The sequence below is a fragment of the Clupea harengus genome, chromosome 3 (genome assembly GCF_900700415.2).
Source record: "Clupea harengus chromosome 3, Ch_v2.0.2, whole genome shotgun sequence".
NCBI lineage: Eukaryota > Metazoa > Chordata > Actinopteri > Clupeiformes > Clupeidae > Clupea > Clupea harengus.
The window spans coordinates 23,587,112-23,612,602 of record NC_045154.1 but is presented as its reverse complement, the minus strand read 5'-3'; the positions used below and the strand labels follow the sequence as shown (position 1 = coordinate 23,612,602).

General features: G+C 44.6%; 2 protein-coding genes and 1 non-coding gene across 6 annotated transcripts; 2 read left to right on the top strand and 1 right to left on the bottom strand.

Annotated features, from left to right (window-relative positions):
- Nucleotides 1-118: 118 nt before the first annotated feature.
- Nucleotides 119-9,071, top strand: polg (polymerase (DNA directed), gamma). Of its 2 annotated transcripts, XR_004163422.2 has the most exons (23): nt 119-940; nt 1,099-1,294; nt 1,452-1,619; nt 1,884-2,030; nt 2,120-2,199; nt 2,371-2,553; nt 2,786-2,928; nt 3,115-3,238; nt 3,386-3,610; nt 3,735-3,852; nt 3,952-4,032; nt 4,117-4,233; nt 4,327-4,487; nt 4,660-4,713; nt 4,837-4,954; nt 5,280-5,415; nt 5,534-5,780; nt 6,204-6,326; nt 6,439-6,607; nt 6,925-7,133; nt 7,625-7,785; nt 8,050-8,277; nt 8,632-9,071. XR_004163422.2 is itself a non-coding variant. In XM_012832592.3 (22 exons), exons 1-22 carry the CDS (start codon nt 369-371, stop codon nt 8,139-8,141), a joined length of 3,624 nt encoding a protein of 1,207 aa, XP_012688046.2. In that variant the 5' UTR covers nt 119-368; the 3' UTR covers nt 8,142-9,071. The 2 variants fall into 2 exon arrangements, 1 of the variants encoding a protein (XP_012688046.2); XM_012832592.3 differs by having other exon boundaries at nt 8,050-9,071.
- On the bottom strand, nt 7,888-23,210 carry fanci (FA complementation group I). Of its 3 annotated transcripts, none has more exons than XM_031565106.2 (38): nt 23,154-23,210; nt 22,575-22,781; nt 22,387-22,459; nt 22,165-22,295; nt 21,924-22,077; nt 21,644-21,701; nt 21,490-21,531; nt 21,174-21,297; nt 20,941-21,026; nt 20,465-20,597; nt 20,234-20,323; nt 19,958-20,094; nt 19,305-19,485; nt 17,187-17,274; nt 16,918-17,048; nt 16,651-16,721; nt 16,386-16,500; nt 16,153-16,275; nt 15,940-16,008; nt 15,738-15,839; nt 14,896-15,087; nt 14,668-14,789; nt 14,397-14,555; nt 13,969-14,148; nt 13,637-13,803; nt 12,925-13,001; nt 12,713-12,829; nt 12,333-12,384; nt 12,033-12,160; nt 11,490-11,555; nt 11,074-11,170; nt 10,158-10,339; nt 9,520-9,576; nt 9,195-9,254; nt 8,884-8,955; nt 8,666-8,761; nt 8,369-8,476; nt 7,888-8,256 (listed from the first exon to the last, which is right to left on the bottom strand). In XM_031565106.2, the coding sequence occupies exons 2-38, from the start codon at nt 22,665-22,667 to the stop codon at nt 8,194-8,196; spliced, it is 3,996 nt and encodes a 1,331-aa protein (XP_031420966.1). In that variant the 5' UTR covers nt 22,668-22,781; nt 23,154-23,210; the 3' UTR covers nt 7,888-8,193. The 3 variants fall into 3 exon arrangements, with proteins under 3 accessions (XP_031420966.1, XP_031420965.1, XP_012688024.2); XM_031565105.2 differs by having other exon boundaries at nt 23,129-23,207; XM_012832570.2 differs by having other exon boundaries at nt 22,575-23,193.
- Nucleotides 23,211-23,419: 209 nt separating this feature from the next.
- trnar-acg lies at nt 23,420-23,492 on the top strand. Its single transcript has one exon. It is a non-coding gene; the product is annotated as a tRNA-Arg (tRNA).
- Nucleotides 23,493-25,491: the final 1,999 nt, after the last annotated feature.

The window sequence follows — 25,491 nt, the reverse complement described above, 5'->3', positions numbered from 1 at the left end:
ATGCCATTTGAGTATTTTTTGTGTTTATAGATCATTTGACCTAGAAAGACAATTTCATATTTTTTTTACAACGTAACAACTTCCTGGTTCAACCAGCTTGAAACATCCGCGCCGTAGAGTGTCGCTAGTTAGCTAGGCCTACTGTGTAACGAGTGTCTATGGTTATTGACATTTCCAACGTGTTTCTGTAGTGAGCAGAGTTGTCCGAAGCCGTCAATCTGATTTGTCCGTGGTGATATTAGTGACAGCGGTTATTCGAGGGTGTCTCAACTATAGTTGGACACAATGCAGATTTTTTTGCACATGAAGTTCTGAAATGCACGTGGAGGGTGGGCGCTTTTTTTAGTATCAGACAAAACTGAAGCGTAATGTTGCGGTTATGGTTACTCCACTATCGACCACGACGGTACCCTGCACTGGAGCTCAGGAGGTTGCGAAGTTCCTCGGCAGAGCCTCACCTGGAACAGGCGCCCAACTTTCCTCAGAGAAGAGTAAACCCACTCAACATCCAGATGATGTCTGCAAACCTGCACAAGCAGATATTCCGCGGATTGGAGCCAGTATACATACAGGAAGATGTGGAGCGGAGTATCAAGCACCTGCAGAAGCATCAGCTTTGGGGCAAAGAAGCTGCGCTTCTTCCCGACGTGGAGCTGAAGTTGCCAGAAATGTATGGCAGCGACATTGACGAACACTTCCGTATTTTGGCTCAGAAGCAGAGTTTGCCTTACCTGGAGGCGGCCAGTCTGCTTCAGCTTACACAGCTGCCCCCAATGCCCCAGACCTGGGCATGGGAAGTGGGATGGAGTCGCTATGGACCGGACGGGGAATGCAAAAGAGTGGATTTTCCTGAGGAGAATGCCTTGGTTTTTGACGTGGAGGTGTGCATGGCAGAAGGACACTGTCCTACACTCGCCGTAGCTGTGTCCCCCTCTGCCTGGTAAAAAAAACCCCAATCCACTGCAATGGCACCTCTTTGTCTAGAGCTGAGGATTTGTTTGTGACTGAACTGTATAGATACTTGGTATTTTATAGATATTTTATATTATATAGATAATTTGTATTATCATCTGATGTGCTGGTCCCTTTGCTTGTCAGGTACTCCTGGTGCAGTAAAAGACTGATTGAGGACAGGTACACTTGGTCTAACCAGCTTACACCAGCTGACCTTATTCCTTTGGAGACCTCTGCCAACTCCATCCGACCCCCAAGGGGTACATGGCTGGAACGACTGGTAGTGGGACACAACGTTAGTTTTGACCGTGCTTACATCAAGGAACAGTACATGTTAAAGGCAAGTTTTACTTTTGAGAACCCCACTCACTAATGCATGTATGCCTGCTAACACATTTGCCATCGTACATGTGAAGTTCAGTGTGATTTACTTTTAACCATCCCTAGCTTATTCCTTGATTGAAATGGATGAATGTGCAATATTTTCCACCACGTAGGGCTCCAAAGTTCGGTTCTTGGATACATTGAGTCTTCACATGGCGATATCTGGACTGACTGGGTTTCAGCGGTCCCTCTGGATGGCCAGCAAGTATGGCAAGCGCAAAGGCCTGCAGGAAGTCAAAGAACATATGAAGAAAATGAAGAGACGGACTGAGGGGCCAAAGGTTTGTCCACATCCATTTGATCTGATCACATCCACTAACATTTTGGTCCGCTTCTTTCCCATTAACCCCATAATAATTACATAAACTTCTGCCTCATCTGCTCCCTATCTGCAGTACTTCAACGTAAATTGAACCTGAGTCATTTGCTGTTTCATACTTGCCTGCACCTTAAAGTACCATTAAGTATATTGCGGGTATCAAAAAATGCTGCAATAGAGTGAAGACTGTGTGCCTCACTGGTCTGTGTATATGTCTTACCCTTAGATTGGCTCCTGGGATTGGGTTGAGATCAGTAGTATCAATAACCTGGTTGATGTCCATGCACTGTATGTTGGTGGAGAGCCCTTGAAGAAAGAGGCCCGTGAGATATTTGTGAAGGGCAGCATGACCGACGTGCGAGACAACTTTCAGGTAGGTGTCCAGTGTCCACATGCAGAATAAATCTCGGACATACAAAACAAAGCGCCTCAGCTTAAACTGTCGTGTCCTGTCCATGGCAGGAGCTCATGCAGTACTGTGCCCTGGATGTGCTGGCCACTCACGAGGTGTTCACTCAACAGCTGCCACTCTTCATGGAGAGGTCAGGACATTTAAACATTACCTGTGTTGTTTATGGCATTTCTTGCATCGTTGGGGTGGGGATCGAGTCGAGTCAAACTTTGTGATCCATATATTTTTTCTAAATTATATAAATTCCCATTGAATATATTTGATTCTACAATCAGATCCCTCTCTCTCTCTCTGCCATCAGGTGCCCTCACCCAGTCACGTTTGCAGGGATGCTGGAGATGGGGGTGAGCTACTTGCCTGTCAATCAGAACTGGCAGCGCTATATAGAGGACGCTCAGGACACGTATGACGAACTGAAGCAAGAGATGAAGAAGTCCCTGATAAGGTTGGCAGATGATGCCTGCCAGCTTCTGGAAGGCCAGAGGTGGGGGCCTTTTGGTTTATGTAGTTTGTTTCTCTTACGTAAAGTCTACTTATTGCAGTTCTCACTGACATTTTACTGCCCCCTTGTGGTGTATAAGAAGTCCCTCTTTGATGACCATTGTTTTTCTTGTTAATCAATGGTATTCAATATATATTAAAAATTCAGTAAAAATCAATGTACTTAATATTCCTTTTAAAAACCCATGGGTTTTGGTTCCATTTTATCCCGTCAGGTACAAGGAAGACCCCTGGCTGTGGGACTTGGACTGGGAGGTTCAAGAGTTCAAAAAGAAAAAGGTGGCTCAAAAAAAGAAGGCCGCAGATACAGCCAAAGAGGACAAACCACCTGCCATTCCATCAGTTGACTGGGATGTGGGTAAGTAAGAGATTAATAGAAAATAACAGAAAACGCATCAACACTGTAGGTTAACAGCTTCAGCATTGTGCCTGTTTAGAGCACACCTTATGCTCAGTAGTGTGCAGTAGTAATGACACGTAATACATGTTTTAAGAAATTCATTGGGAGGGAGATTGAAGATGATCTTGTCTCTGGCCCTGGCAGATCCTGGCCCCTTGTCTGAAGAGGAGTTGAATGGTGTGGACCCCAGTAAAGAAGTGCTGGAAAGACTGAAGCAGACAGTCAGCTGCTTACCCAAGAGGAGACAGCACCTGCCTGGTCATCCTAGGTGCGTTCTGACTGACCTCCTTTTCACAGTAACATATACAGAAATATCATACGGTTTTCCTTGATTTCTAATTAAATAGTCTTCATTTCATGGGTTTAAAATGAGATATTTACCTTTTGTCAAATTACATCTTCTCTTCACACTCAGCTGGTATCGTAAGCTGTGTGTGAAGCTGTCAGAGAGCGAGGACTGGTCACCGGGGGCTAGTCTGATCAGCCTGCAGATGAGGGTGACCCCCAAGCTGATGGGGCTGACCTGGGATGGCTTCCCCCTGCACTACACGGAGCAGCACGCCTGGGGCTACCTGGTGCCTGGCCGCAAGGACAACCTGGACTCTGACGAGGAGGAACTGGGCCCAGTGTGCCCACACAGGTGAGCCATGGGCAAATATTATGTTCAGCAGAAGCTTCTCTGTATGGCCATGGCAGGGATTGTGGCGTTGTGGGGATTTGGAAGAGCTGTGGTTCTGACCTTGAAAATAAATGCTGACTCACAGGGCTATCGAAAGCATCTATAGAGAGTACTGTGAGCAGAAAGGCAAGGAGCAGCCCCAGTGTTTGGACACACCCTTGCCTGATGACCTCATGCTGAGTAACAGTGCTGTGTGGCAGACGGTAAGCATTTCTGGACATATACTTAACGTTTCAGGTAGAGACTGTTGTCTCCGTGTCAGCTGTGACGTGGTTTAAGCTACCTTGTGTGTGTCTGAGCAGGCGGAGGAGTTGGGTCGCCTGGACGATGTGGCCGAGGATGAGTTTGTAGTCAAAAGCAAGTCAAGGGTCAAGAAAGCCAAGGTACTGCAACCGTTTGCTAAACTCTCTTTAAGTGTGATTTATTTTGTGGCTTTTTTCATCCAGACACTTCATGTTGTGTTTTAGGAGCTCAACGAATATGATGGTCCACCAGAGGAAAGCCAGTGCCCTTATCACCACGGGAACGGTCCATATAATGATGTCAATATCCCAGGGTGCTGGTTTTTCAAACTACCTCATAAGGTATATTGCTGTTAGTGTGTACATTGACATTGACATTGTAAATAACGTGTACCTAGTATCATGTCCTCAATAATAATGTTTCATCTGTAATAGGATGGGAATGAGAACAATGTGGGCAGTCCTTTCTCCAAGGATTTCTTGAGTAAGATGGAGGACGGGACCCTTCAGGCTGGCAGAGGGGGCACAAATGCCACTCGGGCTCTGGAAATTAATAAAATGATCTCATTCTGGAGAAATGCCCAGAACCGCATCAGGTACCTTCCTGTCAGGCCATGTTAGCTACCCTCTTTAATGTCCTGAGTACTCAACTGAAGAGCATATTTAGGCACTAATCCATATGAATTTATGTCTTAAAAGATGTAATGAACATGGGTCATCTTTCTTTTCTGTTTTAAATTGATGTCCTCTCTCACGTAACTCTTCTAGTTCCCAGAAGGTGGTTTGGCTGCGTAAGGGAGAGCTTCCTCGCACTGTGAGCAGGTCTGTCAGCAATATCCGTCGCCACTTGGCAGTACAGCAAGCTTGATATTAACTAAATAGTGGTGTTTTAATTCCAGTCAAAGAATAATCCATCTCTCTCTCTCTCCCTCCCTCCCTCCACAGACATAATGATTTTGATGATGAGGGACAGTATGGTGCCATCTTGCCACAGGTCATCACTGCAGGAACAGTGACTCGTAGGGCTGTGGAGGCAACATGGCTGACGGCTAGCAATGCTCGGGTAAGGTCTGCCTACTCGTGTATTGTAAAATATACGTATACATACACATACATACATACACATCATTTTCAAATGTTCAATCAAAAGCTCTTAGATAATCTCTTAATATAACACCAACCCCAGTCCTAATCCTACCTATAACCTTACGTTTATGTAAGAACAGTTGCTCTTGATCTATTGCTATATATGTTGCTATGCTATTTCATACAGCAGTTACAATATATCAAGGGCTATGTAATAGAAACTGTCGCCTTCAAAACTCTGAAGGCCATTTCTAGGTCCTTTATTGACTGTGTGTGGTGTCTTACGTATGTTTGCCCATCAGCGTGACCGGGTGGGCAGTGAGCTGAAGGCCATGGTGCAGGTGCCTCCAGGGTATCACTTGGTGGGGGCTGACGTGGATTCCCAGGAACTTTGGATAGCTGCAGTTTTAGGAGAGGCCCACTTTGCTGCCATGCATGGTGAGATATAGAAAGTGGACAGTGCACATCATCTCCACAAACTGCAGTCTAGTTAAGTTGTTTGCTTCCATGTGAGTGAAATACAATTATTATATGTTGTGGTTGGTCATGTTTCCAGGCTGCACAGCATTCGGCTGGATGACCCTCCAAGGCAAGAAGAGTCAGGGCACAGACCTGCACAGCCGCACTGCAGATGCGGTTGGCATCAGCCGCGAGCACGCCAAGGTCTTCAACTATGGCCGCATCTACGGTGCCGGCCAGCCCTTTGCAGAGCGCCTGCTTATACAGTTCAACCACCGGCTCAGTCAGCCTGACGCCGCCAGCAAGGCCCGGCACATGTACTCGCTCACCAAAGGATTACGCAGGTGGGGCGCCATCCTTCATTCCATTGCCGTCCGGAAGCCCTGGAAATGGTCCAGCAAACTATAACAAACTCATCTACAAAGGCTATGAGAGACATTTTTATTAACTCAAGATAACAAGCCAAATGATTTTCTTGAAATTGAGAAACAATTCTAGTTTGATCCTTCCGGCCTTCCATTGCTGACATAGAACGGGTACCAACATTTGTGGTCCCATCTCTGAGTCATGTGATGACATACATTTACATTTAGTCATTTAGCAGGCGCTTTTATCCAAAGCGACGTACAAAGGAGAAAACAATCAAGCTACGAGCAATTGAGACCTAGTGTACCAATAAGTACTACTTTACATAAGGTAATGTCAAAGGTAATGAGTAATGACAAAGGTAATGAGATGCATTTCTCCATGGGCGACCCTGTGCTCAGGTGCCAACTGAACGAGGATGGGGAGTGGCTGCTGAAGGAGCTGGGCATGGAGGTGGAGAGGGCCGATGATGGAAGTGTCTCCATGCAGGATGTGCGCAGGATACAGCGGACAGCGGCTCAAGGGTGAGGGATCTAGAGTCTGACAATAGACTTGATTGTCTGTCTGGTCTTGACTGATGATTAGCAGGTGGTGTGCTCATGAGAATGTTTACAGGAGTTTCTCTCTGCCCTGCAGTTCCCGCAGGCGCAGGTGGGATATAGCTGGGAAGCGTGTTTGGGCAGGCGGCACGGAGTCAGAGATGTTCAACAAGCTGGAGAACATCGCCCTCTCCCCTGAGCCAGCCACCCCTGTGCTGGGGTGCAGGATCTCACGAGCCCTGGAACCTTCCGCAGTGGGGGACGAAGTGAGACCTATTACAATACCAACAACTTCCTCATTCCGTGAATTTACCTAGACTTTCCTCTACAATAGATACTACAACAATGCAACTATCCTACCAACTCACTATGATGTCCACTGTCAAATGAACACAAAACATTGCTTTGAGTCTCTCAGTAGCCGTAATAATACTGTACTTATGAAAGATTTTAAATGAGGAGTTTCAGTAATATAGGTTACTTCATGTATTTCATGTATAATACCGTGGCCTTATATAGGTAAATTGTAGTACATAGTACCCAAGGCTATTTCAAATGTCAAAACTGATTTTTGTGCGGTCAGTTCATCACCAGCCGAGTGAATTGGGTGGTGCAGAGCTCAGCGGTGGATTATCTGCACCTGATGTTGGTCGCCATGCGCTGGCTGCTGGAGGAGCATGACATTGACGGACGATTCTGCATCAGCATCCATGATGAGGTGCGCTACCTGGTGTGTAGCGAGGACCGCTATCGAGCAGCCCTAGCCCTGCAGATCACCAACCTGTTGACCAGGTCAGACCCTGACGCACCTCTTTTCCTAACTTGCACTTCCTTTCCCTCTCCTTATCTTTCCTCTAATGCCTCGGTTCCCAAACTGGGGTACGCAAAGTGGTTCAGGGGGTACGCGGGGAGAAAGAACGTAGCTGGAGATTGAATGTCTGAAGGGGTACGGGACTGTAAAAAGTTTGGGAACCACTGCTCTAATGCTATCTTCTCTAACTAGCATTTAACTCGCACTTACAGTAGTTACATTCCTGCACTTTTTATTCCTTATGTAAAGTAGTATTTTTTGTTACACTAGGTCTCTATTGCTCGTAGCTTGATTGTTTTCTCCTTTGTACATTGCTTTGGATAAAAGTGTCTGCTAAATGATTAAATGTGAATATGCAATCACAAGCCTTATCCCACAGGTTTCATCAACCTAAACTTTAACTCACTCAAATCAACCCACTGTGCCATAACCGCTCAGCACTGAAGCCGGTGATGTCTCTATTTATCCATAGATGCATGTTTGCCTACAAGATAGGCCTGGAGGACCTCCCTCAGTCTGTGGCCTTCTTCAGCGCAGTCGATGTGGACCAGGTTCTGCGGAAGGAGGTGACTATGGACTGTGTCACTCCGTCCAACCCCACGGGCCTCGAGCGCAGATACGGCTTTGCCCAAGGTGACCAGCATCAAATTAACAAAAAAGTGTCACTTCCCCCAGTTTATGCTGTACCCCAGTAGGTTTTCCTTAAGTGGTAATAACACAATGAGTTCCGCACACTTTTAAAAGTAGGGTGTTTTTAATTAGTTTAAGTGAAAACACACTTTTTTTTTTCTTTTACAAACAATAAAATATTTTAAATGTTCTACACTGAAAAAAAAGTCAGTGAATTCATGAATGAAACAGACAAAACATTAATAGTGTGAAACAATCTCTCTGCAGGTGAAGCCTTGGATATCTACCAGATCATGGAGATCACCAAGGGCTCACTGGAGAAGGGCAGAAAGCAGGATGGAGCCAGGACTAGATCCTAACCAGACAAAGCTGCAGCAGGGTGGACGGGTAGAGAAGACGACACGAGCATCCTCACACCTTCCTCTTCTTCTTCTTGGGTTCCTGACTCTGTTCGGGGGTCTGGGTAGCTGTGGTCTGAAGGAAGACACGCATTAGGTGAGGCAGCCGTCATACAGCCTCTTCACATTTGTTTACTAGGAAGAGACCCTGGGAGGGTGTTTTCTTGGCGTCAGACCTGTGCACTTACCTGCTGACTGTCAGGGTCCTGCTGCTCCTGTAGTACGGCGTCCAGGGCCGCCGCGTTGATGCGGAAGTCTCTGGAAGTAGTCAGTTTCATGTACTGCATCAGATTTACCTGAAGGAAAAAAAAAAAAAACATACATCTGATGTGTCCATCTGATACATACACACACACTCTTACTAAGTAAGCACTGACAGTATATCCATGTGATGGGTGACAGATGTATGACGTTCTGTGTTTGTTTGCCACTACACTGTTAAATAACCCAGGCGTAGGATGCAATCTGTTTGGAAAAGTGCCTACCTTTGACTTCTTGGAGAGGAGAATGAGGAACTTCTCGTACTGCTCTATGCTGAAGATGAGGTTGGGGACGACTTTGGTCTGACGCAGGACCTTAGCCTGGACAGGGAGGGAAAAGTACACAGCTTGAGAGAACGCAGAGACTATACGTAGTACAATCAGTGCCGGAGCAAGATAGGGCAGCCATATTGAAAACAGAAGTGGAGATTCGGGGTCCTTACAGATGCTGCCACCATAGCATCTTCTTCCTTCTTTTTCTTTTTCTTCTCGGCTCCTCCACTCCCCTCACCACTCTGGAAGAGACAGTCGTCATGGAGATTTCATTCCAACTCAATCGGATACATTACAAAAGACAAGTGTGTGTCTGTGTCTGAGAAAGATGCAGAAATTAAAGAACTATATATTTGAACTTTTTCATTTTGGAGTCAAGTCTATTGTGGAATGCACCACTTGTGTTTCCTTTCTCACACATGCATGAGAGACCCACAAACCCTACCACAACTCGCAAAAAGATGCACTTAACGTTGCTAACCTGCACATAGGTGATGAAGTTGTAACACTGGGGAGTCAGATGAGACCCTGAAAGTTTGACCTGTAGGAAGAAAGCCACACACCAGGTTCAGCACATCATGATCACCACTGTAGGAAATTAACTTCTCATTTCAGTTTCAGTAGGGTGGGGGGGAAGGCTGCTTTCCCCAAAATTGTGAGTGGAATGAGGGGGTAGCCAGAATAATGATTGATTTTTATGAACTAAATACAATTTACGGTGAACTCGTGTGTATCCATCAGAACAACATCATACTCAATGGAACAAACAAACAAAAAACAAAGATAGGCAAAGAGGTGTATCATACCAGTTTCTCTAGGCGTGATGGAAGCTGGCTCTGATGTGACGCACACAGCTGGATGTACTGCAAGGAAAGAGAGAGAGGAGACAGACTGGAAACGATCATAATGGACCTGAATCGATGAATAGTCCCAGTTGTGTAGACAGAATAAATGTTTGTACATTAATCAGTATTGAGGAGAGAGCTGCCAAGATCTGTATTGAGTCTTCCGCAAATTACGGGATTAAGAGCGGGATGAGGTGTATTTTTGTTGACATCCTCCCCATATATCGGAGCTGGACTAGATTGGCTCATTCCACAAGTTTTATGAATTTATTCAGGTCTATTATGATCTATTCCACCCACTTCAGAGACGATTCCATTGGCCTTGCAAGGTTCGGGATGATTTTAAACAGTAGATACAGTGTTGAGCCATAAAATTTAAACCCATAAAATGCCATGTAAAAACTTTGGTGTGTGTGTGTGTGTGTGTGTGTGTGTGTGTGTGTGTGTGTGTGTGTGTGTGTGTGTGTGTGTGTGTGTGTGTGTGTGTGTGTATATATATATATATATATATGTTTTTTAACACTGCATTGTTTTTGCTTGCAGCCTGAGGAGAGGGGAGGTGTAGGTCTAGAGCTCTATAAACAGGTGAGGTGACTGACGTATTTGAGCAGGGAGGTGAGGAGGCCGTAGGTGCGACTCAGGTCGCGCAGCAGCGTGTCAGTGCAGGCCCCGGGGGGCAGCGCCGACTGCAGCAGCTCATGCAGCGCCGTCAGCAGCGTGCCCAACTGCAGCGTCACTGCCTTCAGCACGCGGTCCTGCTGCCCAGTCGCCTGCAAGAGATCTGACACACACACACACAGTATAAAAGTCCTACATACACATATCGACACCCACATACACACAGCAGCTAGGAAATAAATTAGCATTTGCACACCTTTACAATAAACTAAACTTTTCAGCAACTGCTCATGAAAACTTAAACGCTCCTTTAAATTATCTTTCAACATCATTATTCAATATCTAGATAACAACACCATTCTAAAATCCCCACTAATAATATCCCTGTTCATATCAGAAACATAAATCTAGCTACCTAACTATGCAAGAGATTGATCAGTTAAAGCAGCAATAAGGAGTTCTGTTCCAAAACTAGCAAGCTAACTACCTAAAAGGTATGCAAAAACCTTGCAAACACCACCAACAGCCCAGTTGACTCTGATAGAAGCTTGCCAACACACTAACTGGTGTCTTTTGGCAGTATAGCTGGCAATGTCATGCTGTGAAAGCTTTTGTTCAATTTTCGCAGGGTGTACCAGCCCGGAACAGGGTATATGCTGAATGGCTAGTGGGAAAGACACAGGTGTTTATCTGTCCTTCACATGACCATATGCTATCAAAGTGAATTTGAGGAAGGTACCAAAGCTACCTGCCTATAAACCATACCTCAAAAAGTGTCTAAATGTTGCATAGTGTTACTTTAACATCATAATGAGGAGTTCATTATTCAGAATAATGATGAATTATTAATGCTACTTGAGAGAAAATGTAAGCAACTCCTGTGGTCAGCAGACTCACCCGCATTGCCCTTGTCCAAGGCTGCCTGGGTTTTCTTCTGGGTGATCAGCCAGTCCACCTCATCCAGCAAACGGCCCACCTGCGCCAACACCAGCAGCTGCGAAATAATAATAACAAAATTCTCTGAAACACTGAAGCATTAAGAATAAGAGAGAGAGAGAGGGACGTCAGATGTGTTACATGTTGTGTCTGCACTCGCCAAGCAGAAACACTCTTGCTGCGAGTGGCAGTCTGCACATGTGGAATAATGTAATTTGCTTGTGTGCACGTTTGCGACATATACCACACATCTGACGCTATACATACAGAAGTAATTGTTGATGCCATTTACCCACTTAATACACATATGAAAGCGCACATATATGTACAACAACAAAGCCCAAGGCAATTGTGATAATGTACGCATGTGTGCTCACTGTGGTCGGGGCTGCAGTCTTCATGCAGACAATATTAAAATGGGACTGTTTCTCCAACTCCACATCCTGGAAGAAGAAAGACCACAATCAATCAATCACCCCACAAAATCAATATTTACACCACAAAATCAATTACGCACGCCACAAAATGATCAATCACTCCATGTTACATATGGGAGTCTTAGTATATGGGCTCATCATGGCAAATACTCCACATTTACACTTGACCAAGTCTTTGTTGATAAATTATGACATTTTAATAGTAACTCCCAGTTACTGGGCCAAACAATCCACCATCCTTATAGGGGCTCACAGGAGATCCATACAAGGGAGGTGAAAACTATGACATCACAAGCACTAAGGATGCATGTGTCGTGTGAGATGTGTGTGTGTGTGTGTGTGTGTGTGTGTGTGTGAAGTGTGTGTGACAGCACACATCAATATCCAGACAAGTGTCTAGGAAACGGTGTGACAGAGCAGCTAGGATGTGTGTATAGTGTACAACATGCGTGCAGAGAGTGGGAGAGAAAGCGGTCCCCCCACCTGGTCAATATCTCCCAGCTGACTGTGAATGTCCTGGCAGAGTTCCCAGAGCTCAGCCACAGGGCTCCTCTGTAGGGCCAGCAGAGAGAAGAGCAGCGACAGAAGCCCCTTCGTCAGAGCCACGTCCTCTGAGGAGAGAGAGCAGAGTTTTAGTCCACACCACTAACTCCAACACTTCTACAGAATGTAATGAGGTCTTGAATGTACAATACCACACTGAACAAGGCAGTATATTTAAAATGAATCGCCGATGAAAATATAGCTTCCTTCTCATCTGGTCAAGGTTGGTCAAGAACTTACCAAAACTGGTCTCCTTGCAGATTTTAAGTGTCCAGGTAATCATCTGCTCCAACTGTGAATAAAAAAATAAAAAAACATCTTTATGAGGCAAGTTAGATGGAGCACCTATGTTCAGCATTACTGAGGTCATTTGGAGCAGCACACTTTCACAGCTACTAAAAAAACACCTTCAGGGATCACTGGATTCACTGGTAGTGGTGAGAAGTTCAGGACACACAAGTGGGCTTAATGTTAATTAAGAGTTAAAGTAAGGGCCACCTTTGTTTTAAAGGAGGTGAGAGGACAGGGTTGAATGACAGATGTCCATAGGCTTTCCATTAGTGAGACGTGTCAGTGATTGATGGTTATCACAAATTGAAGTGGGAGAGCTGTACTGGTACCTGTGGGGAGCCAGACTCTAACCGGCATGACAGCACAGCCAGAACCCCAACTAACAGCTGGGCCTCCCGACTACTGAAGTCCTCTTCACTCCCACTCAGCTGGGTCATCAAGGAGCGCTGTTGAAGGGCAGACAAAACACAATTCACACACGAGAAAACTCACCAGGCATGCCTCAGCTTCAAGACAAGAAAGCTGCCGTGTATGGCCACACCTGAAACTGGCGCAGGTAGAACGAAAGCTTCTCTACGAGGCCGTCGCCTGCCTCGCCTCCCTCTTCCTCCATGACATCTGATGAGGAGAAAACAAATGTACGTCACCACCACCACGTACTGTTGATGTATTTATTGAAGTACTTTAATCTATACCACCGCACTTTGTTCAACTCTTAATATATATATATATATATATATTTTAAGCTATTCCTACTGTTTTTAGATAGTTGTAATATTGTTGTGTTATATGTTGTTGTTGTGTTATATGTTGTCCCTCGTCGCACCAACCGGAGAAGCACTAAAAATTTCGTTGTATAAATACAATGACAATAAAGGCTTTTCTATTCTATTCTATTCTATTCTATTCAAACAACTTCTATCTGCTGGATTGCAGGAGGATGAGAAGAATTGGCATGGCTTGTGCCAGTGGTGATGTAGTTCAATCAGATTCAGTCAGACCATCCAGGTAAACCTATCTGCCCTGTTCGAGAGTGTCTAAGCGCATTGTGTTGCCTCTTGGTATGAAATGCGCTATATAAATAAAGTTTCAATTATAAAGTTGAAATATAAATAAACTTTGATTTGACTAGAGGGTGTGAGGATGAGTGGAGGGGTTGGGTAAAGGTCATCTGAGGTGTGAATCTAGGATTATGATGGTGAGAATGTCCAACGGGGACACAAAGGTGTGAAAAGGCTGGAGGCATCTCTGACCGATGGCACCCAGTAGCTGTGCCAGCCTGGTGGGATGGCGCTGCTGCACGGTGGTGAAGACCCTGAGGAGTCCCTCCAGGCACAGCACGGACACACTGCGGCTGCCCGTCTTCTTCCCAGCATCCTCTGCAGCCGGCGGGACATTGGTGTACCTCCACATCAGCACACTACCCAGGGCAAAGGGGAAACAACCGTCAGCTCAACTGTTTCCCCCCCCCCATTATATTCTTTGATAGTTTATCATTATGTGTGTGTGTGTGTGTGTGTGTGTGTGTGTGTGTGTGTGTGTGTGTGTGTGTGTGTGTGTGTATGTTTGCAGATGTGAGTGAGACCTGGTGATGTCACAGAGGTGGTGGAATGCCTTGTCAGCATGATGTCCGTCTGGTCCATCTGTGTGTCCCGTCTCCTCCAGCTGCTGAATCTTGTGCACGGTTACTCCAACGGCGTAGCGCATGAAGTCTGCGCTACCCCGCAGCACGGCAAGACTCTCCTCTCGGCTTTGAGTGCTGTCTCTGTATCACACACACACACACACACAGTTTCACTTGCCAGTATATATATATATATATATATATATATAACACTACAACATAACATCCCCTCAATTGTATGTATGTATGTATAATTACATACACAAATACACGCTATTGACAGCTGCCATGTACATACACGCAGTGCAATTGTACATACAGATTCAGCTGCAGTACAGTGCTTCCACACAGAGACGCGCAGTATAATACATAGCAATGGAGGCTCATACCTAAAGAGCGCATACAGCAGCGAGGAGATGAAGCCCAGAGATAGCAGGCTGCGTGGGGCTTTGCTGGAAGCCCTGCTCTTCCCTGCCTTCTCCTTTACAATCTCACACAGCTTCTGGTACCTGCTGAAGAGCTGAAGAAGCTCCTCAAATCGGTTCTTACTGCCCAGGAAATAACACACACACACACAGCACACAATAAATCATCATCATCATCATCATCATCTTGTGTTGAAAGGCTCATCTTGACTAAATTAGAAGAGGAAGGGAATACTTGTAGTTGGCGGATGTGAAGTTGTACTCTATGAGAACCTCGTAGAGGCCCATCAGCAGGGCAGCGAAGATGCTGTTCCTAACGCCCACACTGGAGGCCATGGAGAACTCAGCCGATTTGTCCTGCAAACATTTCATAAGTTGCGTTCCGTTATGGTGAGCAAATTCAACACTCAATTTTACTACTGACCCACGGACCACCTCCTGTCTCTCCGCAGTTGCTACACACCAGCTCAAAGTCCTCCAACTCGCTCTTCACCATGCGTCTGGTCACGCTCTCAAGCATGGTCTGCAGCTCTGTCTGGAAACCTCCTTCGTCTTCATCGTCGTCATCATCTTCCTCATCCCCTGTATTGGGTCGTCTTGCGTGCAGCCCTTGGTACCAGAGCAGGCAGTGCACCGTGCAGGACAGCAGGTGGGACTGGGACGAGACAAAGACACAAACTCAGCTGCCTCAGAGTGCAAGTCAGCTGCCTTACGGGCCAGATGCATGCCAGCGAAGCGAAATTCTATATCCCATTAATTTCTGTTAGAGGCGATTGTGACGTAGACGAGCGAATTGAGCAAAGCGGACGGAAAAAAAGTTGGGGAAAGTTTAATCCTATGCAAATGAGGAGCGAATTTCACCGGGGGTGGCCAATCAGATTATTTGGTGTTGTGTCTGACGGTTTGAAAATCGCAGGACTATGGCTCGTTCTGTGGTTTAGGTTGGAGGGCCTTGTAAGGGGTTGTTGTTATTCCTGGTATGTTAGATATTTAATCCTGAGCTAACTTTGTGTTTCGCTTCGCTGGCATGTATCCGTACCGTTACAGTTCAAACCGGGGGGGATAAAGTGTCCTAGTGAACTGCACACATATCTCTCTCTACTGATGCAGACAGTGCATCACAGGAGGGAACTATGTTATATAGGAAAACAGACTTCATGTCTTGTCTTCATATCATAGATTTATCCAATAATTTATAATATAATAACTATATTAATCCCCGTAGGGAAATTCAGGTGTAACAGCAGCAAGGTAATAGAAATAAAATATATAAATAAAAATAGGAATAAGATATATAAAGATTACCAGGGGTTCTTGGAGAAACACATGGTCTCCTTGTGCACTGATACAGGGCTCCAGTTTCAGTGGAGGAAGCAAGTCCTGCTCTGGCTCATAGTAGCGTCTCAGCTGAAATACAAAGTCATGGAGATCAAATTAACTGTGGATGACGAGGACGAGGACGAGGACGAGTACTTTTTTCCAATTTACAACTGAAGAGCTCACACACCTGGGACAGAAGAGTCTGCATGATGGAGCTTGCCAGCTTGGAGTTGCGTCGCAGGACGTCATGAAAATCCTGAACAGGGAGACAGGCACCGACATTATGAAACAGAGCCCCAGGGATGGAAGTGTAGAGTTCAAAGGGGAAGTGGGGGGGGGGGGGGGGGGGGGGGGGGGGGGGAGAGAGGGGGGATTTGGACTACATGAAAAAGGTCATGACCTCGTACAGCATGATGCGCACGTCAGCCTGCTGGCTGAGGCAGCGCCGCAGACTGCTAAGGATCTCCAGGCAGAAGGCTTCGTTGGCCGCTGCATTGTAGCGCGAGTGGACATCTGCCTGGATCTAAGAGAGACAGGAAAGTACAGTGAATACAATGGGAGTCAAGGGAGCAGAGGCATGCCAGAGGGAGCAGAGGCACGCCAGAAGCTCCAAGCAAAGCCACCATCTCCCACCTGGCTGGACGTGATGGCCTGGCTGGCCTGGCTGGAGGAAACGCTGCCCAGAACCCGGAAGTTCTTCAGCAGTAGGAGAAAACCCAACACAGCAGACTTCCTCCCATCCAGCTGACTGTAATGGGAGAGGAACATTTAGAGAAAGTAGGCAAGACAGATCATGAGAAGGACACACAGTTTCCAACTAATGAGTAAACTGCTGAGAGATGCATGAAGCTAAAGGATGATGACAAAACTACAGAATTACAGTAAAACAGGGCAGCACCTAGAGAACATTGCTTTCCTGAGCACAATGATCAGCGAGTCCTTCAACGCCATGCTAACTTTCAGAAGTGGCTGGGGGAAGGAAAAGAAGAACCACATTAACATAGAACTGTCAGCATTGATGGCAACCAGGTCATGAAGTGACATTTTTCTTGATCAAATCTAACCTTCTCCAAAAGGCAGGAAGTCAATGTGAGGATGTATGGGGAATCAGAATTTGTGTACGAATTGGTTAAAGTAATATCGCTTGGTCGGTCTGAGCTCTCACCTGCACAGCCTTCAGGAGCCCCTCCACAGTGCTGAGAGGAAGGTAGGACAGCTGGTCGAAGGTCTCCATCACCTTGGGGGAGGATTCCAGTAGGATCATGGGTGCAGAGGTGACCATGCTGGAGAGAAGATCTGAGAGGGTGAGAGATAAGGGTGTCGGAGGTGCAGTGCAAGAAAATAATCTTAATAAAATAATCTGCCCACTTAGAGCCACACAGTGTACAGCTGCAGAACCCCATTTGAGAGAAGCATGGGAACCAGATTCCTTACCGATGAAATGAGTGACTGGAGAAGCTGTTTTTGTGACCAGCCGATTCAGAACCTGCTCAAGAATTTCCCCTCTGATTTGCTCATGCATCTGAAAACGCACAGTTTGGTCCAACACATGAACTTATTAGTGATGTGTCGTTCGTGAACGATTCGTTCATTTTGAACGAATCCTTACAAGGACTCGAGAGTAACGAGTCCTTTCAAAAAAAGATTCGTTCATTTTCTCGTGGCCACGCATTGGGACTTGCATAGGCTCAGCCAAGGAAACAGAAATGATTCGTTGAATGCAGGTCACGTGGGAAATGATCCTTCTGCCAACCAAGTGGTACCAGTGCTGAGCCTATGCAGGTCACGTGAAAAATGAACGATGAACGATGAACGAATCATTGATCTACTCGCTACCAGTGCTGAGCCTATGCAGGTCACGTGAAAAATGAACGATGAACGATGAACGAAAGATTTACCCGAAGACTCGGTTGGCAGATGAACGAAACATTGACCCGAAGACACGGTCGGGAGGTGAACGATTCGTTCATCTGCCGGATACAGATCTTTAGATCATTTTTTCACGTGACCTGCATAGGCTCAGCACTGGTAGCTAGAGAAAACAGAAATGATTCGTTCATTTTGACTGGGTCTTCGGATACGGATCTTTGGATCATCTTTGTGTTATTATTTATTATATGCAAAGAGTCAATTATTAATACATGTAACATGGTGCAATATTGGGATTTTGGGTTATAATAAAAACATTTTACATCACATTTTATTTGGCATTTCATTCAAAGCGACACACTAACTTCTAGATGGCTTGCAGGTCACCTAGTGCAAAACTGTGGGGGAGGGTGGAGAAGGGCCACGGTCCCCTTGGAGACAGCCATGACTGACAGCTTTTGTGTGGCAGATCATATTTTTTAAAGAAAACCTCTATTAAATACAGTACAACATGACAGTTTGTATGGTTTTAAATTGTCATTTATTATCACACTGGCATTTAATTATCACGGCAAACAATTACACTGCACTAAACTGTAAGTGTAAATGTAAAGTGAAAATAACAAAACCAGTCATTATGACTTGTGAACGAATATAATTCACGTTTCTATACTAAAAACAGCGGTCACGCGAAAGAGAATAAGGTAACTGTTTCCTCTACTAAACCAATGCAGGTCACGTGAAAAATGATCTAAAGATCTGTATCCGGCAGATGAACGAATCGTTCACCTCCCGACCGTGTCTTCGGGTCAATGTTTCGTTCATCTGCCAACCGAGTCTTCGGGTAAATCTTTCGTTCATCGTTCATCGTTCATTTTTCACGTGACCTGCATAGGCTCAGCACTGGTAGCGAGTAGATCAATGATTCGTTCATCGTTCATCGTTCATCGTTCATTTTTCACGTGACCTGCATAGGCTCAGCACTGGTAGAGAAAACAGAAATGATTCGTTCATTTTGACTGGGTCTTCGGATACGGATCTTAGGATCATTTTTCACGTGACCTGCGCTCAGAAGAGGAAACAGAAAGGATTTGTTTACCTCGTTCACTTCGCGTGGCTAGGTTTAGTAAGACGTGAATGATATTCCTTCACAGGTAATAATTACAGGTTTCGTTATTTTAACTTTTTAGTACTTTACTTAGAGTTCAGCGTAATAGTTATGCCGTGATAATTGAATGCTAGTGTGAAAATAAAGGATCACTTCAAATCATCCAGACTGTCATGATACATTATTTTAATGCAGGAATTTATCTTACCACCCCCCCCCCCCCCCCCCCCCCCCCCGAAAATGAACGAATGACTCGAAAAAAGATTCGTTCATTTTACTGAACGAGATTCAAAGAACCGAGTCGGTAAAATGATCCGAACTTCCCATCACTAGAACTTATACACAAGACCTGTTTAGTTCTGCATCAATGAAGAAATGAATTTGACACATAAAAATACAATAGCTAAATATTTTTTATTATTGAACATAACATAATCTGTAGACTCTGAGGGGTACCTCAGTGTACCTTATGTAAAAACCTATTCCATCAATGCTGAATGAGTTGTTTAGGGTCTATATACATTTGGATTAGGAAGTGTGATTCTCCACAAGGAACACTGGAGGGTGAGCATTACCTTGAAACCTTCCAGGAGGATTTGGCCACCAAGCTGACATGCCAGTTGAGTTGGGCTCCTTACTGAGGAGCTGGGAGCCTCTGCCGTCTTTCCAAAGGGCCCAGGCTTCGGCCCAAAGGAGTCCATGAGTATGAAGCCTAACTGCACCAGTCCTTGAGTGACATGGTCCCAACCAAACACACTGAAAACATCAAGAGATCTGACTTAACCTACTGTCCTAAACAGAAATTTTGAAACCTGCATACATCACTATACAAAATACTAAAGCTGAAAATGAATGTCAAGTTATGACACTGAGACAGAAGTTGTAGAAAAAGGGTTTGAGGATTAATTCAATTTTCAAGCTGTATGATAACATGAATCATTAAATATTGAAAAATGACAGTTAACATTAAAAGGACCAGTGTGTAGGATCCAGTGACATCTGATCAGATTGTAACAAACTGAAGTATTCCAAGTATTAGGAGAGTGAGTGTGTGAGTGAGTGCTGTGAGTGTCTGAGCGAGTGGCGTGAGTGTGTGAGAAAAATTATGAATTATGAATACTGTATTCCATTTGTGCTAATAGAGCCCCCTAAATTCTACACACTGGTCCTTTAAGTGATCTAAAAATATAAGCTTTATCATGACATGCATTCAAAATATCACTCTGACCTGTTTTTCACAGTCTCCAGAATCATAGTGGATACGCTACAGGGTGGAGCCACCAGATCCTGCAAGAACTTCGAGCCCTGCTGCACCTGCTCGTCCTTGAAGCACTTTATGATGGACCCTTTCAAGAAGTCAAACACCTGACCAGGGGAGACAACAGAGCTCATCAGACGAAGACATCACGTCTATAAGCCACCGTAGACTGTTTATGCAAGACCGCAATACGCAGGAATTCACTGCACAGAGCACAGGAGACAGTTGTGAGGTGAGAATCAGTACCTGCTCCTCCAGACGCTGGATCCGAGACAAAGAAAGCAGCTGGGCAATACTGAAGGAGCAGAGCACTCGCGACGGCTCACCAAGAGACGCCTGCAGAAATTGGACATTTAACACTCTGTGAGCCTAAGGCCCCACCGGCTCATTGACACCTCCAAGCACGTCTCAAAACAATGAGGGCTACCGGGGTAAAGGCTTAGTAGTTATGACCGACACGTTAACAATGAACCCAACCTTCATGGTTTTGAGGAATTCCTTGCCAAGCTCATGATCAAGCCGAACAGCAAACACAATGTGCAAGATGGCCGTTCCCTCCACGTGCCGCAGCTGGTCCTGAGGGATGGATTGAACCTCGACATCCAGGTTCCTGTAACATCAGAGTTACACAAGTGTGAGCTTAGACATTTGCCTACTCTGCCAGTGATTTCGAAAGCCAGATCACTTAAACCCAGGATTCAGACCCTGGGCTCTGAATTTTACAGATATCCAACAGTAGGACGTATATTGTTCATGAACAGCATAGACATACCATAGAGATTCAGTTTTACGAGCTACATTTAACTGAAAAGGTATGCGACTTAAAGGAAAGCATTTATCCTCACAGCTCACAAAACAACACTAGTATCACCATCCTGTACTGTCACAGTATTGGCATAAATGAGGGCAGCTTTCATGAGGGTCACACAGATGTCTCCCAGAACAATACTCACTCCCCCTCTATCTGCTCCGATTTCTGCTGTTCATCCTGCTGCTCAAAATATCGAATAATTCCCTCCAGCATCTGTTTCTTACAACCCTGAAACAATGACAGAAATAGAGAAGAGAGAAAACCTTTTGTTTTATCATTGCAAGAAAAAAAAGAGAGAGAGAGAGAGGGGGGAGAGGGAGAGAGAAAGAGATCATTATGTTGGCTATATTGAAAGCTAAAACACAATTATCCAACCTTGGATGACAGTAGCAGGAGCTGATAGATCAGTGGGGGGATTTCCTGAAGCTCCAGCTTCTCAAACATTCTCAGCACCTTCTCTATAACAAACTGCAGCTCTTCTGGTGACAAGGGCACATCCCTGACAATAGGAAATGTGGAGTTATAGGTGTAGTTTGCAACTAGGATTCTCCAGTGGGTCAGCCATTATAATACAAAAATAATGTTTATGACACCACGTTACTTTGAACAGTCCGTTTTTGCCTCCTCTCTTCATCGTGTTGATTCAAACACTATTGGAGAAAGAAATCATATAATACCATACTGCCCTTACCTGAACATGGTCGTCAGGTGAATAACATACTGGGGATCCCACCTGTTCAAAGATGAATGTAGATGTATAAAGTATATTCTATTGACCAATATTTTATGTTAGCTTCTGTACATACAGTGTATCAACACAGTGTTTTAAATGGGGATGTGCTCACCTGCTAGAGCAGAGAGTGTTGATGAGCTGCTTCTTGTACTCCTCTCCACTCAGTTCTCCTACAGGCACACAGAAGAGCAAAAAGGGCCAACAATCACATTTAATCATTTGACCTAATGATTGCCAAATTGCAACACCGTGGCAACCTCAGACATGGCAATTCTATTTGTGATGTCTAAGAAGTGAATCAATAACCTTGTGATCCTTCTGTGCATAAGCCAGTTGGCTGAGATACAGGATGGGGTATGTCAGACAGCTTGATGTGAATGATGCATTCTCACCTTTACCATAGGCAAGGGCCTTGGTGCCTGCGAGTGCAGTTAAGATGGTTGGGAAGAGCTCCAAGGATTTTCCATTTCCCATCTTCCCTGCCTTAATGGCATCTACATACAGAGATGACAGCTGTGCCAGGGAAGGCCCAGGGAGGCTGTGTGTCTAGGAAATCCATAGAACAGAGGCCATGTCTGTTAACTTTAACACAGTTGAACAAGGTGAAACAGCAATACACCTTCAAACACTCACCTCCAACATCAGCAAGCCCATGATATCTGAAGCCACCTCTGTCTGTAGGTCCCCTGAGTCGCACAGAGAGATGCAGTGCTGGTACAGCAGAGCACGCCGAGACACCCCATTAGGAAGGCTGGGTGGAGAGCCTAAATAAAACAGTGTTGGGTATGTCATAGATTAATTTCCCACAGCAGCTGTATGTTACACAACATAGGGCACCAGCTGATGTATAATTACCTTTAAAAAAGGCTTTGATTAGAGCTCCAATATCTTTGCCTTTAAGTGCAGTGTTTGTAATCACTGTGGTGAGCTGAAAAACATGCCACAGTTGGGAGAATTTAGCTAAATCAACCTGCTGACCAGATTAATGCACGCACGTAAAGTAAGCAACTTGTGATAGGTGTAATCAGTGTATGCGCACTAACCTGCTCAGGAGTCACAGAGCTCAGGTATTCCTGCAGTTCGTGCGTACTGTCCTTCTCAGACAGACTGATGATATTCTCAGTGTCAACTCTCATCCTGAATTTCTATGGTTTTAAATTTTGGCTTAACACTGCGATGGTTTTGTGGTTCATACGTGCGTCCTCACGTCCATTAGCCAGCTAACTAATAAACATACCATACTTCGACAACTGAGAATGGAGAAGGCTAATGTTAAATGAACAGGCAACACTGACTGAAGTTGTTAGATAACAAGACTAGCCTTATTCTCTAATTCTTTGACCTGTCGAGATGACACATTTCGGTAACATATAAATGTTAGCTAAAACGTAATGTAGGTGGTCAAGAATGTTAAATAACGTTAGCTAACCTACCTATAAGTAACGCAAGTCGAGCTATCGCCTTAGTTAGCTAAGCCAGGACACCCAAACTAGCTAAACCGTGTACCATATTACTCACAGACTTAACGACATGGAATGTGGAAATTATTTTGGAATTTGTCATTGATATGAATTTTACATAAATAAAGCGAATTTACCTAGTCGTAATGTCGTCTAACTTACTCTTTAATTCCCGCCAGCGTTTCAAAGTGAACACACCCTTCCTTTTCCGGGGTGTGCGTCGTTGGCTGAATGTAACAGATTTAAAATATTTAAAACGCGTTAGCAACACACCTATCGATTAGAATGGTACCGATCAGTATAAATACTTTTATAATAATTAATCTGCGTTATGTGAAGTGTGCGAGTAACAGCCTTTACTCCGAAATGAATCACTACACATATTGATAAAACAAAATAAAATGGGCTTCGATGACATAAGCAAAACGGGGCTAGTGGCGCAATGGATAACGCGTCTGACTACGGATCAGAAGATTCTAGGTTCGACTCCTGGCTAGCTCGTAATCTTTTGAATTCATATGAACCTATAACCTGATTGAGATGACAAAGAGAGAAGAAAATCCGACTTGTTTCACAGCCAAAGATTCACTGGAATTGTTCCTTTTTCCTTATTTCAGTGCCACCTATCTGTGAGCTACACACAGTAACAAATCATGGGACTCTGGAGAGCTAATTGCCCATGTCTACTTTCAAAGCTGTCATAGAATGGCGGGCTACTTGGCTCAGGATAGTCGGCTCTCCTCGGCCAATCCTCGCCTTCCAAATTCATTAGCAACGTATTAGCCTAATAGATGTGGGCCAATCCAGCCGCAGAGTGCTAGTGGACGTTGGCCAATTGACCTATGGCTAAGCCCCGCCCCCCTTAGTGACAACTCGTTAAAGTAAGTAACTACGACATGTTTTTATTTTTCTCTTAGACAGTCACAATGTTTTATTTCCATTAGTCGCTTCAAGTCGTTTGATGTGGTTGTCGAGCCTCACATTACGTTATATGGTATATTACTTCAGTCAGCGTTAGTGATGGGAAGTTCGGATCATTTTACCGACTCGGTTCTTTGAATCTCGTTCAGTAAAATGAACGAATCTTTTTTCGAGTCATTCGTTCATTTTCGGGGGGGGGGGGGGGGGGGGGGTGGTAAGATAAATTCCTGCATTAAAATAATGTATCATGACAGTCTGGATGATTTGAAGTGATCCTTTATTTTCACACTAGCATTCAATTATCACGGCATAACTATTACGCTGAACTCTAAGTAAAGTACTAAAAAGTTAAAATAACGAAACCTGTAATTATTACCTGTGAAGGAATATCATTCACGTCTTACTAAACCTAGCCACGCGAAGTGAACGAGGTAAACAAATCCTTTCTGTTTCCTCTTCTGAGCGCAGGTCACGTGAAAAATGATCCTAAGATCCGTATCCGAAGACCCAGTCAAAATGAACGAATCATTTCTGTTTTCTCTACCAGTGCTGAGCCTATGCAGGTCACGTGAAAAATGAACGATGAACGATGAACGATGAACGAATCATTGATCTACTCGCTACCAGTGCTGAGCCTATGCAGGTCACGTGAAAAATGAACGATGAACGATGAACGAAAGATTTACCCGAAGACTCGGTTGGCAGATGAACGAAACATTGACCCGAAGACACGGTCGGGAGGTGAACGATTCGTTCATCTGCCGGATACAGATCTTTAGATCATTTTTCACGTGACCTGCATTGGTTTAGTAGAGGAAACAGTTACCTTATTCTCTTTCGCGTGACCGCTGTTTTTAGTATAGAAACGTGAATTATATTCGTTCACAAGTCATAATGACTGGTTTTGTTATTTTCACTTTACATTTACACTTACAGTTTAGTGCAGTGTAATTGTTTGCCGTGATAATTAAATGCCAGTGTGATAATAAATGACAATTTAAAACCATACAAACTGTCATGTTGTACTGTATTTAATAGAGGTTTTCTTTAAAAAATATGATCTGCCACACAAAAGCTGTCAGTCATGGCTGTCTCCAAGGGGACCGTGGCCCTTCTCCACCCTCCCCCACAGTTTTGCACTAGGTGACCTGCAAGCCATCTAGAAGTTAGTGTGTCGCTTTGAATGAAATGCCAAATAAAATGTGATGTAAAATGTTTTTATTATAACCCAAAATCCCAATATTGCACCATGTTACATGTATTAATAATTGACTCTTTGCATATAATAAATAATAACACAAAGATGATCCAAAGATCCGTATCCGAAGACCCAGTCAAAATGAACGAATCATTTCTGTTTTCTCTAGCTACCAGTGCTGAGCCTATGCAGGTCACGTGAAAAAATGATCTAAAGATCTGTATCCGGCAGATGAACGAATCGTTCACCTCCCGACCGTGTCTTCGGGTCAATGTTTCGTTCATCTGCCAACCGAGTCTTCGGGTAAATCTTTCGTTCATCGTTCATCGTTCATTTTTCACGTGACCTGCATAGGCTCAGCACTGGTAGCGAGTAGATCAA

Excerpts from the sequence above, each read along its gene's own strand:
- polg (XM_012832592.3), top strand. The coding sequence starts at position 369 with ATGTTGCGGTTATGGTTACTCCACTATCGACCACGACGGTACCCTGCA. Across the intron at positions 2,200-2,370 it reads CTGCCACTCTTCATGGAGAG|GTGCCCTCACCCAGTCACGT; the intron begins GTCAGGACATTT and ends CTCTGCCATCAG. Across the intron at positions 5,416-5,533 it reads CCACTTTGCTGCCATGCATG|GCTGCACAGCATTCGGCTGG; the intron begins GTGAGATATAGA and ends TCATGTTTCCAG.
- fanci (XM_031565106.2), bottom strand. The coding sequence starts at position 22,667 with ATGAGAGTTGACACTGAGAATATCATCAGTCTGTCTGAGAAGGACAGT. Across the intron at positions 17,275-19,304 it reads TCCTCCTGGAAGGTTTCAAG|ATGCATGAGCAAATCAGAGG; the intron begins GTAATGCTCACC and ends GTGCGTTTTCAG. Across the intron at positions 14,790-14,895 it reads AGTTGGAGGACTTTGAGCTG|GACAAATCGGCTGAGTTCTC; the intron begins GTGTGTAGCAAC and ends AAATGTTTGCAG.